Source organism: Ochlerotatus camptorhynchus, unplaced genomic scaffold (assembly GCF_037179485.1).
Source record: "Ochlerotatus camptorhynchus isolate MF236.1 unplaced genomic scaffold, CSIRO-AGI_Acam_v1.1 ptg000646l, whole genome shotgun sequence".
NCBI classification, from domain to species: domain Eukaryota; kingdom Metazoa; phylum Arthropoda; class Insecta; order Diptera; family Culicidae; genus Ochlerotatus; species Ochlerotatus camptorhynchus.
Genome location: NW_027041125.1, coordinates 519,424 through 533,339, shown reverse-complemented (window position 1 = coordinate 533,339; position 13,916 = coordinate 519,424). Strand labels below are relative to the sequence as shown.

The following is a 13,916-nucleotide window of genomic DNA, read 5'->3' as shown; positions in this document are numbered from 1 at the left end:
AACAATTAACGATTTTTTTTTGTGAAGCTCTTCGTTATTTAAATGAAGTTCTCCAAACTTCTATAAACTATTCTCAAACTTCTCAGAAGTTCCCAACGTTTCTGTAAAATTCCTTCATCTATTGAATCTTCACAACTTCTATGAAGTTCTCTGAACATTTACGGGAAACATCAATAAATTCACCCAAAGAAATTGCAAATCTGGTGCAAAATAGTGCTCGAATAATGAAACTGCAACTTTGCATTGCGAGGGGTGCGTTTTTTTTTTCTAGCTACATAACGCCCTTTTATTTAGGGTTTCCCTGTTGTTAAACAACATCAGATTTTTTAAATATTCCCAAATCCAGTAGAAGATTGTATATGGTTCTTTAGTAAAGAGTGTTTAGTTAAAAAAAAATGTTTAAAACTTTATGTTGAAGTATAAAATTACGAAAAAAAAAAGGAAGTTAATTAGAAAAGTCTTCTTGAATCCTGCTATACGATCTATCAAAATAAATAATCACAGATTAAAAATACTTTGATTAACTTATAAGTAACCATAAATTCCAGTGACTAAAATTTATCAAAATGAAATAATCGACCATCAATCTTATAAACATAACAAAACAAAACATCAAAATGAATAAAACAATAACGAGTAAATAATTCACAAAAGTCTTTAAACATCAACGAAAAAAATGGTTCACACAGTCGAGAAATCACAAAACGTTTCGCTGTTGATTGACCTACATTCAATCAACAAAATAGTTCTAATCGATTCTGCGCGTATTCTACGTATTAGAGCTTACCGAGAACATTTCACCGAAAAAACACCTCTCTCTCAATTTCAGGGCAATGAATCGGTAGTAAGTACACACACTCGGTGCAGATTTCATCCCGCAAGCAACCCCGTGACTTCGTATTCGTGACCTATGTGTTTTGTATAATCTTTTTCGTTGCCATTTATGATTTGTACTTATTTCCGTTTTCTTCTTCTTGTCATTGGCTGCATTTGGTGTACGACTCCTTTGTTTCCTTCTGCACTTTTTTTCAGTTTGTTTTTTTTTTTTGTTTTTCTGTCCTGTTCTTTCTTATTTTTTTGTTCGTTCTAAATTTACTCCTTTTCAAAATTTCTATCCTATCCGTTTGTCTTTGACCGATTTGTGTTTGTGATATTGTTCTCTGTTCTGAGTCTGCCGCGGAATGAAATTAAGCAAAACAGACACCTACCAACCGACAAATAAACAAACAAACCGCTTTTTGGATGAAGTCTAACACTGATTGCTCCTAGCGGAATCGAAAATACGGATCAATGCATTGTTCGGTTCAAAATCCTCTTCTCCTCTGGTGAACACGGCACTTGACACAATATATAGAGTTAGGCGCCCGGCCTTGAATGTACATGCATATGTAAATTACATCCACAAACAAAGTTCTAGCTATCCAATTTTGAGTGTCCTCCATCGCGATGCAGCTACTAGGATAGTGTAGGATAATTTACCAAACAACGGTGGAAAAAAAAAGTTACTCCCAAGCGTGTCGTTCAGTCACGTGGACTTGTAAAAATCCATTATATACACAAGAACACAAAACACTCGTGCTGCTCGTGTAACAAAAACTGACTATTTACATACATGAAATTCGCTCCATGGACCATCCGTGAATGTATACTGCCAGCAGACGCTTTCAGCCATCCACAACAAAAAGCATGAACAAGTGCCTCACTTTGTACAGTAACCCTCGCGTTGTCTCCCGCTCTCATAAATCAAAATCTCACAATCAAGAATGCACGATGAATAAAAAATCACGGAGCTAAACACAGCATCCACTACGACGACGACGACGACGACAACTAAGCTGGCCTACCTCCAACAACGATGGCGCAATCAATATTTTTTTCACTTTCTACATACATTTCCGCCTCTTGATGGCCTCACCGTGTCCTTGCAACACTAAAAAACGCTTATAAATCATGCCGAAAATAGCGGAACGATATATTGAATGCTCATATACTCAACTCCCGTGGGATGCAACCGTGAATCGTGATGCATTGGAAGATAGCTTTTTCATCACCTCGGCGCGAAGGATGAATCAAAAAAATCGATCCCATCCCTCTCATCCAGTGGTAAAACGCTAGTCAGTCAACCTTGGAGCCATGCTAGATATTTCCCTTCCTCCGCCAGCACAGTTCGATGAGCCACTTAGCATGCACATTAGGGTGGGTCAACTTTAACCCCCCCTTCCCCACTGGTCTTTCGATGTATAAAATATGAAAATAGTGTTGCTCAAATTTCACTAAATCTCGGATTTAAATTGAGAATAGTATACAAAACAACTTTGTCGAAGACTGCAAATCGATTTGATATTTGCACAAAAAGTTACTGTAGGTATGTTTGGTGAAATGTGTCTTAATTAATTTAATAATATTTTTTCTCAGAAGTCTAATCGATTTGCAGTCTTCGAAACATACCAATTTTTTCCAAGATTTGGAGAAAATTTGAGTAGTATTTGAATGTTTGTTATGCAAATTAATAGGTTCATTTCGTTTCCCATACATTTTCCCATACAAAACTGAAAATTTTCCTGCAAATCCAGATCATAACCAAATCCGTTCAAATTTGACACCGTTGTGAGGAACTTAATGCACATCGGAAGAGCAGTGGAGAACAGGGGGTTTGTGATTTACTGCACAGTGGTACAGAATGCAGATTTAGGTGGAATGATATGTTTTGAGCCTGAAATTGAAACTTTAGACTAAAAGTCTCTTCTACAAAGTTGTTCCTTATAGTTACTCCCTCATTTTTATGACAATGAATTCTAAGGTGGTTCCTATTATCATTAAAATAAAAAATCTAACTTTTTTGTTTGAATAAATTAAGGTATACATTCTTGGGCAAAGTTATAGCTGAGCTAATTTCAAGCAACTTTGTTGAAAATAACTTTTTTGTTACTCTTAAATTGGCCGATTTAGAGCTATTTTCTTGAATTGAGTTAGGGTGGCTCTTAAAAAAACAGTTTTTTTGCTCTATTTTTCTTATTTCAAATTTCTCAGCAAAGGTGTCTTCAGATAACTTTAAGATCTTAAGAAGGCGCAAATTTTTGCTGCACAAAGATCTTTCGCCGATCAAGAGTTATTGACATTTGTATACTAAAAATATGCACTTTTCAAATGTTAATATCTCTGGTTGTGGCAAACAAAAAAACAATTTTTTGCAGCACTTGAAAGGGCGTATGTTATTCTCAATAATATGAAAAAATTGGAGGTATGTTATTTTTTAAACTCGTATAAAATCAATTTGAATTAATTCATATTTTTTATTATATTTGAGTATATCTTTTTATTAGAAGAGATACAGGCAACCAATTCAGCTATAAAACATTCGTCTTAAATAGTTTTAAAAGTCTCTAGTAGAAAACTTTCATGAGAATTTTCAAATAAAAAAGTTATTGCTAAAACACTATTTTTTCCAGGAACACCCTAAGTCAACTCCGATAAATTACTCTAAAATGAGAACGTTAAGAGATAAAAAAAAATTTCTTCGACAAAGTTGCTTGCAAGTAACTTAACTGCTACTTTTTTCAACAACACATGTTTATATTTTGTAAAACAAAAAAGTTAGTTTTAAAAATTCCCTAATTTGAGGACCACCCTGACGTTTGCAAACACCAAAAGAAGGGAATTTTTAAGAACAAAAACTTCTTCGAAGACACTAAATGTCCAAATATTGAAACTAATGTACTAGCACATTTTATATAAATTTGTCATTAGAGTGGTCCTATGAAATCCATCTTTTGCCAATAACTTTTTTATTTGAAATTTATCATGAAAGTCATCTTCTAGAGACTTTTAAAACTCTTTAAGACGAATGTGTTATAGCTGGATTTGTTGCCTGTATCACTTCTAATAAAAAAGATATACTCAAATATAGTAAAAAATATGAATAAATTCAAATTGATTTTATACGAGTTTAAAAAATAATGTACCTCCTTTTTTTTCATATGATTGAGAATAACATACGCCCTTTCAAATACTGCAAAAAAAACTTTTTTTTTTGTTTGCCCCAACCAGAGATATTAATATTTGAAAAGTGCATATTTTTAGTATAAAAACGTCAATAACTCTTGATCGGTGAAACATATTGACAAGTTTTGTGCATCAAAAATATGCGCCTTTTAAGATCTAAAAGTTATCTCTTGACACCTTTGCTGAGAAACTCGAAATAAGAAAAATAGAGCAAAAAAAACTGTTTTTTTAAGAGCCACCCTAACTCAATTCAAGAAAATAGCTCTAAATCGGCCAATTTAAGAAATACAAAAAAGTTATTTTCAACAAAGTTGCTTGAAATTAGCTCATCTATAACTTTGCCGAAAAATGTATACCTTAATTTATTTAAGCAAAAAAGTTAAATTTTTGATTTTAATGATAATAGGAACCACCCTAGAATTCATTGTCATAAAAATGAGGGCCTAACTATAAGGAACAACTTTGTAGAAGAGACTTTTAGTCTAAAGTTCCAACTTCAGGCTCAAAACATATCATTCCACCTAAATCTGCATTCTGGACCACAGTGCACTGTACAAACTTGACCCACCCTAATGCCTATAGTTGCAGGTACTCTCGTATTCAGTCGAGCATGCTTTGAGCCACTAGCAAAGATTTTCCCACCATAACCATCACCACCACACTTCTATGTACCAACCTTTAACGGTCCGGGACTCGGATCCAACGGATGCATGTGCACTTTCCAGGTTGAGTGACACTATTTTGCCTCGACTTGGAACAGGAAAATCTGGAAGGAGAAAAAAAAATGTAACACGTGAGATATAGTTTCCACTACATCGAATGGGAGTAATTCTTTGTAGCAAAAAGATGACAAAGCTGGCGCTTTTGCTGCTGCAAGGGAAAAATTCCGTTCCGAAATTGGGTTCCGCAAAACAAAAGTAACGCCTGCTTTATGGTGTACCGGGCACCAGCAAAGGCAACAAATGTCATAGAACAGAAAACTTTGTTCTGAATCTAGTGATCTAGTTCTTATAAACGTGATTTATGTTCATTAGTAGTGCTGGATATCGTGAACCTGTTTTCGAAAACGGGAACATGGTTCATGGACTGTAAAATTCCAACAATAAAATAATTTTCAAAAAATTTAATGGTGTGAGGAAGTGGAAAGAAAACAATGGAAGACTCGATGCATATTTCACCCACACTGACGTCAGGCATCTGTCCAGCGGATGGAATGGACACACTTTCAACAAATCAACACTACCCTTCGACTTCCACTGCAGCGGCGGGAGCAACGTTCGGGGATCCTTTTCTTCAAGGTACACGGCATTGGCTGTGCACTGGCTTTATGTCTGGCAACCATTCTGATGGTACTGCTCAGCTGCATTCTCTAATAATAAAAACAAAATTCTCGACGGAACCGAGCACTCAGTATGGATAAATTCTACGACAACGGAAAATGACAGCAGCAGCTTTGCATGTGATACAAGTTCACGATTTCAGGATAGCAAATCACACTTATGGGTGCATGGATCACGAAATATTTACTTTTATCTAGTTCGTTTATTTGTAAGGCTCAATCGCGTTAGCTTTACGGAGCCAATAATTCATTGTTCATTGTAACAAAATTCACTTTATTCTGTGTTTAGTAGGAGTTGGGTCGAATACTCGCGGCTTACCCGAGATTAAATGGGTACATTGTCGAAGGATAGGATCAAGAGAGGAGCTTGAGGTGAGGTTTTGTTGTCTCATTAGAGCATTGTCGCCAGTATGAACGGTAGTGCAGTTCTAGAATCGTCTGGAGTTTTACCGGCTATGGTGACCAGTGGGTGACGATGAGACTCATCGAGACGGGATACAAGACAAACAAAAAAAAAATAAAGAGAGGCAAAACACAAAGCAATTAAATTATTCCTTGGGCCTTGAGGGTATTCAAAAGTCACTCTCTGGTGGCGCCATTATCCGTGATAACTGCGTGATAAATCGGTTTGCCAACTTGAAAGGGTACTCTGACGTACTAAATGGGAAAATTTATGGTGTGAAATTTACTTACCTTACCAATCAGGCTAAGGCCTTGTTGTCCTCTGCTGTCCGAAGAAGTCGTCTCTACTCTACTCGATCCATGGCCACAGTTCACCAGCCTCGTAGTCTGCGAAGGGTCCGCAGGTCACCTTCTACTTGGTCGATCCACCTTGCCCGCTGCGCGCCTCTTCTTCTTGTTCCTGTTGGGTCGCTTTCTAGAACCATTTTCACTGGGTCGTCGTGCGGCATTCTTACGACGTGCCCAGCCTACCGTAGTCGCCCAATTTTCGCAATGTGGACGGTGGATGGTTCTCCCAGCAGCCGGTGCAATTCGTGGTTCATTCGCCTCCTCCACGTTTCGTCATCCATCTGCACTCCACCGTAGATGGTACGCAACACCTTCCGTTCGAAAACACCAAGGGCGCGTTGGTCCTCCACGAGCATAGTCCAGGTCTCGTGGCCGTAAAGGACCACCGGTCTAATCAGCGTCTTGTAGACAGTCAACTTCGTGCGGCGGCGAATTTTATTCGACCGGAGCGTCCTCCGGAGTCCAAAGTAGGCACGATTCCCTGCCATAATGCGTCTTTGAATTTCTCTGCTGGTATCATTTTCGGCGGTCACCAGTGAGCCCAAATACACGAACTCATCGACCACCTAGATTTCGTCACCGTCAATCTGAACTCGGGATGGGAGGCAAACATTGTCTTCCCTAGAACCTCTTCCTTTCATGTGTTTTGTCTTTGATGCGTTGATGGCAAGTCCAATCCGTCTAGCTTCAGCCTTCAGTCTGATGTACGTTTCCGCCATCATCTCAAAGTTCCGTGCCATAATGTCAATGTCATCGGCGAAGCCAAGGAGCTGGATGGACTTCCTGAATATCGTGCCACTCGTGTCTATCCCAGCTCTTCTGATCACACCTTCTAACGCGATGTTGAACAGCAGACACGAAAGTCTATCACCCTGCCGTAACCCCCTTCGAGATTCAAAGGGACTCGAGAGTGTCCCCGATACTCGAACAACGCACATCACTCGATCCATCGTCACCTTGACCAATCGCGTCAGTTTATCCGGAAGTCCGTACTCGTGCATAATCTGCCATAGCTGATCTCGATCGATTGTGTCGTATGCGGATTTGAAATCGATGAACAAATGATGTGTGGGCACGTTGTATTCGCGGCATTTCTGCAGAACCTGCCGAATCGCGAAAATTTGGTCCGTGGTAGCGCGGGCACCCATGAATCCCGCCTGGTATTGCCCCACGAACTCTCTTGCTTCTCGTAGAACTTCCGTGTGTCGTTTACGCGGTACAGATTTTCCATCGCCTCGCGATCTCGGTCTTTCTGCTGACGTTTCTTCCTTCGGAAAACTGAGTTTTGTCTGTTCCGCACTCGTCTGTATCGCTCCACATTCAATCTCGTGCGGTGTTGCAGCATTCTCGCCCGTGCTGCATTCTTCTCCTCTACTAACAGTTTGCATTCGCCGTCAAACCAGTCATTTCTTCGGTCCGGGATTGCAGTACCTAGTGCCGCTGCAGCAGTACTACCTATGGCTGAACGGATGTCCCTCCAGCCATCTTCAAGAGAAGCTGCGCCAAGCTGCTCTTCCGTGGGTAGTGCAACTTCCAGCTGCTGCGCGAAGTCCTGGGCAACTCAGGCGTCCCGTAGTTGCTCAATGTTGGGTCGCGGCGTTCGACTTCAACATGTGTTATGCACCGTCGAGAGTTTTGAGCGCATGCAACTGCAACTAGGTAGTGGTCCGAATCTATGTTCGCACTGCGGTACGTGCGGACGTTGATAATGTCGGAGAAGAATTTCCCGTCGATTAGAACGTGATCGATTTGGTTTTCTGTGTGTTGGTCAGGTGATCTCCAGGTGGCTTTGTGGATATCCTTGCGGGGGAAAAAGGTACTTCGAACTACCATACCCCGGGAGGCTGCAAAGCTCACGCATCGTTGGCCGTTGTCGTTCGATACGGCATGCAGGCTGTTTGGCCCGATTGCCGGTCTATACATTGCCTCCCGTCCTACCTGAGCGTTCATGTCGCCGATGACGGTTTTGACGTCCCGTTGCGAACAGCCGTCGTACACCTCCTCCAGCTGCGCATAGAACACTTCTTTCTCGTCGTCGGGTCTCCCTTCGTGTGGGCAGTGCACGTTGATGATGCTGTAGTTGAAGAAACGGCCCTTAATCCTCAACTTGCACATCCTCGCGTTGATCGGCTGCCAACCAATCACGCGTTGGCGCATCTTACCCAGCACTACAAAGCCGGTTCCCAGCTCGTTGGTGGTGCCACAGCTCTGGTAGAAAATAGCCGCTCGATGCCCGCTTTTCCATACCTTTTGTCCCGTCCAGCAAAGTTCCTGCAGTGCTACGACTTCGAAGTTGCGTGGTTGAAGTTCGTCATAGATTAACCTATCGCAACCCGGGAAGCCGAGCGATTTGCAGTTCCATGTTCCGAGTTTCCATTCGTAGTCCTTATTTCGTCGCATAGGTCTGTGCCTGTATTTGCAACTTTGTTTTTTTCCAGGGCGGCTTGTAACGCCTGCCCCAACCCCCTGTCTCGCCGGGGGACCATCGTGCACAGCTCTGTTTAGAGTCCCACGCTGGCACTAGGACGGTGATCAGCCGCTCCTAACATGGAGAACAGACGCCGTTTTGAGCCGCTCCTCCATGGTGAACAGACGCTCGGGTTTGGTGAAGCATTTCCTCTATCACCTTACTATGGTTACCGCGCCAGTGTTCGCGTCGCACCTCTTCACTTTGCTATTTCCGAACTGGCAACATTGCCCAGGCTACGCCACCCAGCTGTGTCCATGTTTCAGCTGGTAGCCTTTTGTTATCATATGACTCGAGGAGGCGTGAAGTAGGAACTTGTGAGGACCAGGGCTAGGTATTCCGCTCCTTCCAGGTTGTCAACTAACCATTTTGTGGTGTGAAATTTGCCTGTCATAAAATTCGCCTTCCTGCGCGCCCACCTTTGCGAGAGACTCCGCATTCTCATTGTCTGGAATTGAGTAATGTGAGGGGACATACAAAGGTAATCATTCATGATCTTTCGACCAGCACACTCATCTGCTCCCTTACCTGTGAAAGGAAATAAGATGAGTGCATGTCTGGTTTCATCCACCGAATAGTCTTAATCGAACTGAGACTATCCGAGAAGATGAAGTAATGGTCTGCGGCCATGTTCGAAATCATCCCCAATGCTAAGTTGATTGCTGCCAGCTCAGCAACAAAAACGGAACAAGGTTCCTGGAGTTTGCGGAAGGCGCTAGAGTTTTCATTGAAGACACCGAAGCCAGTGGATCCATTGAGACGGTCTGTTGAATATCTGTTCACGCAAATGACTTGTTGGTACTTTTCAGTGAAAATAATAATGGGTCGAAGTTCATCGGAAATTCCATGAGTTGCTTGTTTCTTGGTCAGATCATATTCAATTGAGGAACTGCGATTGGTGGAGTGAGCACGGTCTGGAGTATAACAAGGAAGACGTCGGATATGTTAGTGGTGGTAGATTCTCATAAATCGAGAGTGTGTGTTCAGCCCAAGAATTTCTTCAGAATTTGCAATTATAAGTGTGTTCGTCACTCCACATTAGATAAGTGTTCTAAGAGAGAGCTCCCAGAAACGGTTCTTGAGAGGTGTTACTCCTGCCAAAACCTTGAGACTCATGTTATGCGTTGAGTGCATACAGCCGAGAGCCATAGGCAGACAACGATATTGAATTCGTTACAAAATGATTAGGCGACTTTTTCTTGCCGAGAGAAATCAGACAGAGCCGTACTCTAGAACAGAGAGAATTGCTGTTTTATAAAGCGTTATGAGGTTTCCCGGATGAGCACCCTCACTATGTGCCACTTTGAATCAAACCAGACCCCAAGGTACTTGAAAGGCAATGATTATGCTGTGTTTGGGCTGGGTACCGCTTTCGAGTAAGACCTACCAGTTCAGTTTTCTGCGGCGAGAATTCGATCCCTAGATTCCTAGCCCAAAAAGACAAGTTATCTAAGGAACTTTGCAATGTTCCTTGCAAGTCCATGGCATGTGGACCTCTTACGGAAACCACACCGTCATCTGCAAGTTGTCTTAGCGTGCATTGTTCTGCCAAATAGTTGTCTATATCGTTGACACACAAGTTAAAAAGAAGAGGGCTGAGACATGAGCCTTGGGGCAGGCCCATGTAGCTAATTCTGGAAGTTGTCAGTTGTCCAAGAGAAAAGTTCATTTGCTTTTCTGACAACAAATTGTACAAGAAATTATTTAAAATTCCAGAAAGTCCACATCTGTGCAGATTTGCAGACAGAATTTCAATGGAAACTGAATCAAAAGCCCCCTTTGTGTCCAAGAATACTGAAGCCAATTACTCCTTGTGCGCAAAGGCCAGTTGAATATCTGTGGAAAGCAGCGCTAGACAATCGTTTGTTCCTTTGCTCTTGCGGAACCCAAACTGTGTATTTGATAGCAAGTTATTTGATTCGACCCAGTGGTCGAGTCTCCGAAGGATCATTTTCTCCAACAATTTCCTAATGCACGAAAGCATCGCAATCGGACGGTATGAATTATGGTCTGACGCTGGTTTGCCAGGTTTTTGAATGGCTATTACTTTGGCCTGTCTCCATCCATGCGGTACAATGTTGTAGTAACAAATTTAATAAGTCTAGCAAGCGTCTTTTTTCGATATCTAGGATATTGATATAGGATTGAATTTAATCATATCGCTTCCCGGTAAGGAGTTTTTCGATGAAAGAAGAGCCATAGAGAATTTCAGCATTGTGAATGGTCTTTCCAGAGAGCCGCCGCTTGGAGACGTTTCTCGAAAAATATGTTGTGCTGGAACTGAGTCCGGACAGACCTTTTTAGCGAAATCGAATATCGATCAGTTGGAGTATTCTTCACCCTCATTAAAAGATGAGCGGTTACGCACGTTGCAAGCCACCCTCCACAAGGTGTTCATTGAGGTTTCTCGTGAGAGTCCCTCGACGAAATTGCGCCAATACCCGCTTTTTTTTGCTTTGATTATTTGTTTCAGCTTTGTCTCAAGTTTTGAATATTCTTCGAAGTATGTGGAGGTTTTGTGTCTGCGAAAGAAAGCATCAGATTTTTCTAGATACAATTTTGTGCATTCTTCATCCCATCCAGGTGTGGCTGGTCTCCTTTTGAAGGGTGCACTTTTTTGTGCTTCCAGTGAGCTTTTGTTTATCAAATCGGCGAGGAATCGATATTCTTCCAATGGTGGAAGCGTTTCTATTGATTAGACTCCGATTGTAAGATCAAATGGAACTCGAGATGGTTCTGCAGAGTGAGGGGCACACTTAATCGAAATGATGATTGGCAAATGATCGCTACGATGGGGATCATTGATAACCTTCCACAGACAATCCAATGATAGCGATCTTGAACAGAAATATAGGTCGATTCGGCTTTCTCCAGCCGGAAGTTTTGCTATACGTGTCGCTTCACCAGTGTTCAAAATCGTCCAATTGAAATCGTCACATAAATCGTAAAAAATAGCCGCTCTATTGTCATCGTATAGATCGCCCCACCTAGTACCATGGGAGTTCATATTACCCATAATTAATACTGGGGATGGAAGAATCGAAACTAGATTCCAGAGTCGACTACGGCTAATAGTGGATCTTTGTTATTCACATTTGTTTCGAGATAAAGCTGGAATTTGGGATTAACAGCTTTTGTAAACGATGACTTCTCTCGTTGATTTCTAGGAATTCAATGCACGCCTTCACAAACCAACATATCCATCGAGTAGGGGAAGTCTTCCTCTACTTGATGGTGATGTCAATTTGCCAGGGCGAGCCATGACTTTCGACAAACCATGGAGAGAAGTCATTGTGTACAAAAGTTGTTACGCCCTAATTCCAGCTCTATCTAGATTTGGCAAGCGATGATTTCGGCGCCTGATGGAGCAGGAAGGGAAATTTTGTAGAAAGGGTAGCACTTTTTTATCCCTAAAAATACTCCTCCATAAGAATCGTCTCTATCCAGGCGTATAATTTTAAAATCGTGGAAGTTGAGTTCTTTATCGGAAGAAAGCCAGGTTTCACAGAGAGCAATTGTATCACAATCAGAATTGTGAAGTAAAAATTTTAACGAGTCTAGTTTAAGCACTAGACTACGGCAGTTCTACTGTAGCACAGTGATCATATCTTCAACCTCGTTCGACGAATTATCCACCGAAAGATATGATTGATGCAAGGAGGGGCCATGAAACAGTCAATTGCGATAAGGTATGTTTGGTGGTCCAATTCTTCGTCCAGGATCAAGTGGGTTGAACAATCAAGTGGGAGCAGGAGTAACTGGCCCAGGGATAGACATATCGGTTTCTATGGGCAGATGGCCAACTGTGTTTCAAGCTGAAATCCTAGTAATTTTAGAGTGTACTATTATATGTTTGCGTAGAAACTATAAGAGTTCAAATATATGCATAATGTCCGACAGTCAAACTGCTCTAAATGCTTTAAAATCAGCGACATGTACATCAAAACTTGTCTGGGAGTGTGTTCAATCACTTCAAAAAGTCTCTTGCCATAATCAAGTCAACTTATATTGGGTTCCTGGTAATAGCGGGATTGACGGAAATGAAAGAGCCTATGCTCTAGGAAGACTCGGATCTTCTCATAAGTTCATAGGGCCAGATCCCTTGTGTGGCTTACCGGCTGCATCTTTAAGAATGGAGCTAAAAGCGTGCTAGGCAGTCGAAGTAATTCATTAATCCAAACATTTCTGTGATCCACAAAATCCTGGAACTTTCTAAGAAAGATTTATACAGGTTTTATAACAGGTCATTGTCTGAGCCGTTATCACTTGAAGCTGATTGGAAAACTTCAAGATGATGTATGTCGCTTCTGTGGCATAGAAAAGGAAGACTCGGAACATTTGCTATGCCACTCTCCGGCAATTTTAAAAAAAAAGCCGTAAGGTCTTCGACAAGGGGCTGATAGAACCCTTTGACATTTGGAGAACAACTCCTAGTACGGCAGTGCACTTTATTCGAAGTGTAATGTCTAGCTGCGATAATGTAATGGCGATCACTCCTAATAATAGTGATAAGGAAACTTGAAAATGTGGAATATCTGTGGCATCTTGAAAAATGGGGAATATATATTATAAAAGATCAGAAAAATGGTCGCAAAAAAAAGCATGATTCTAATGTCTAGTGTCTTGTATGTTGAACATATTTAATATGAATTGCACAATGTCCGAAGAGGTTAGAAAACCTCGTTTGGACTTGGATTTCTTTTGAGACGTTTGAGGAGCAGCTTTTGTAATTTTCTTATCTTTGTTGGGTAATGGCAGGAAATTCCTGCTGCAGCCAGGTATTGGATCAGCAGGAGCCTTCGGTTTGGTTTGTTCATCCCCATTCCCATGGGAATTTGTCAATCTTTTGGAGGTGACTTTAGTTTTCTTACGGCGCACTTTCGAGGAGGGGCACTTTCTTTTTGAGGATCCGTCCATTTTCGAAGGTGCGTGTACCACCGTAGAATCACCCTCATCGGATAAGTCAGAGTCCAAATCTTTAGCTGACAAAATCGAAAATTGGTTTTCATCTTAGACGGCAGATGCTGCCTTCACCATTTGTGCATATGACTGCTTGGAGCGTCCAGAGATTGTACGCTGCACTTTATCAGAGTGCTGCTTCTACATCGGGCGCTCCTACACGGGATGAGGATTCTCGCCACAGTATGCGGTTTTCACCACATTTTCCACAACGAGCCTTTTGCAGTTGGTACAATTGTAAATCCTCTGTACAACAACCGCCCCAGAAAAAAACGCAGTTTTCAGTCAGCCAAATTTTAGCAAATTTGTGGATGATTGCCCATAACAAACAATTATGCAAAGGTTCATGGATTTCGAAAAAGTTCAAATTTTTCCGATTTGTCATTTGGCGTGGAGCTG

At 41.5% G+C, this 13,916-nt stretch overlaps 1 protein-coding gene across 23 annotated transcripts in view; it reads left to right on the top strand.

Moving 5' to 3' along the window:
* Positions 1-13,916, top strand: part of RyR (Ryanodine receptor) — a 180,467-nt gene that overhangs the window by 112,936 nt on the left and 53,615 nt on the right. For 14 of the 23 annotated variants that reach the window (XM_065237788.1, XM_065237783.1, XM_065237785.1 and 11 more), the window contains exon 4: positions 830-844. The exons of the other annotated variants lie outside the window; for them this stretch is intronic. In XM_065237788.1, the coding sequence (XP_065093860.1) occupies positions 830-844 (15 nt within the window). The remainder of the gene's footprint in view (positions 1-829; positions 845-13,916) is intronic. 23 annotated transcript variants of the gene reach the window in all.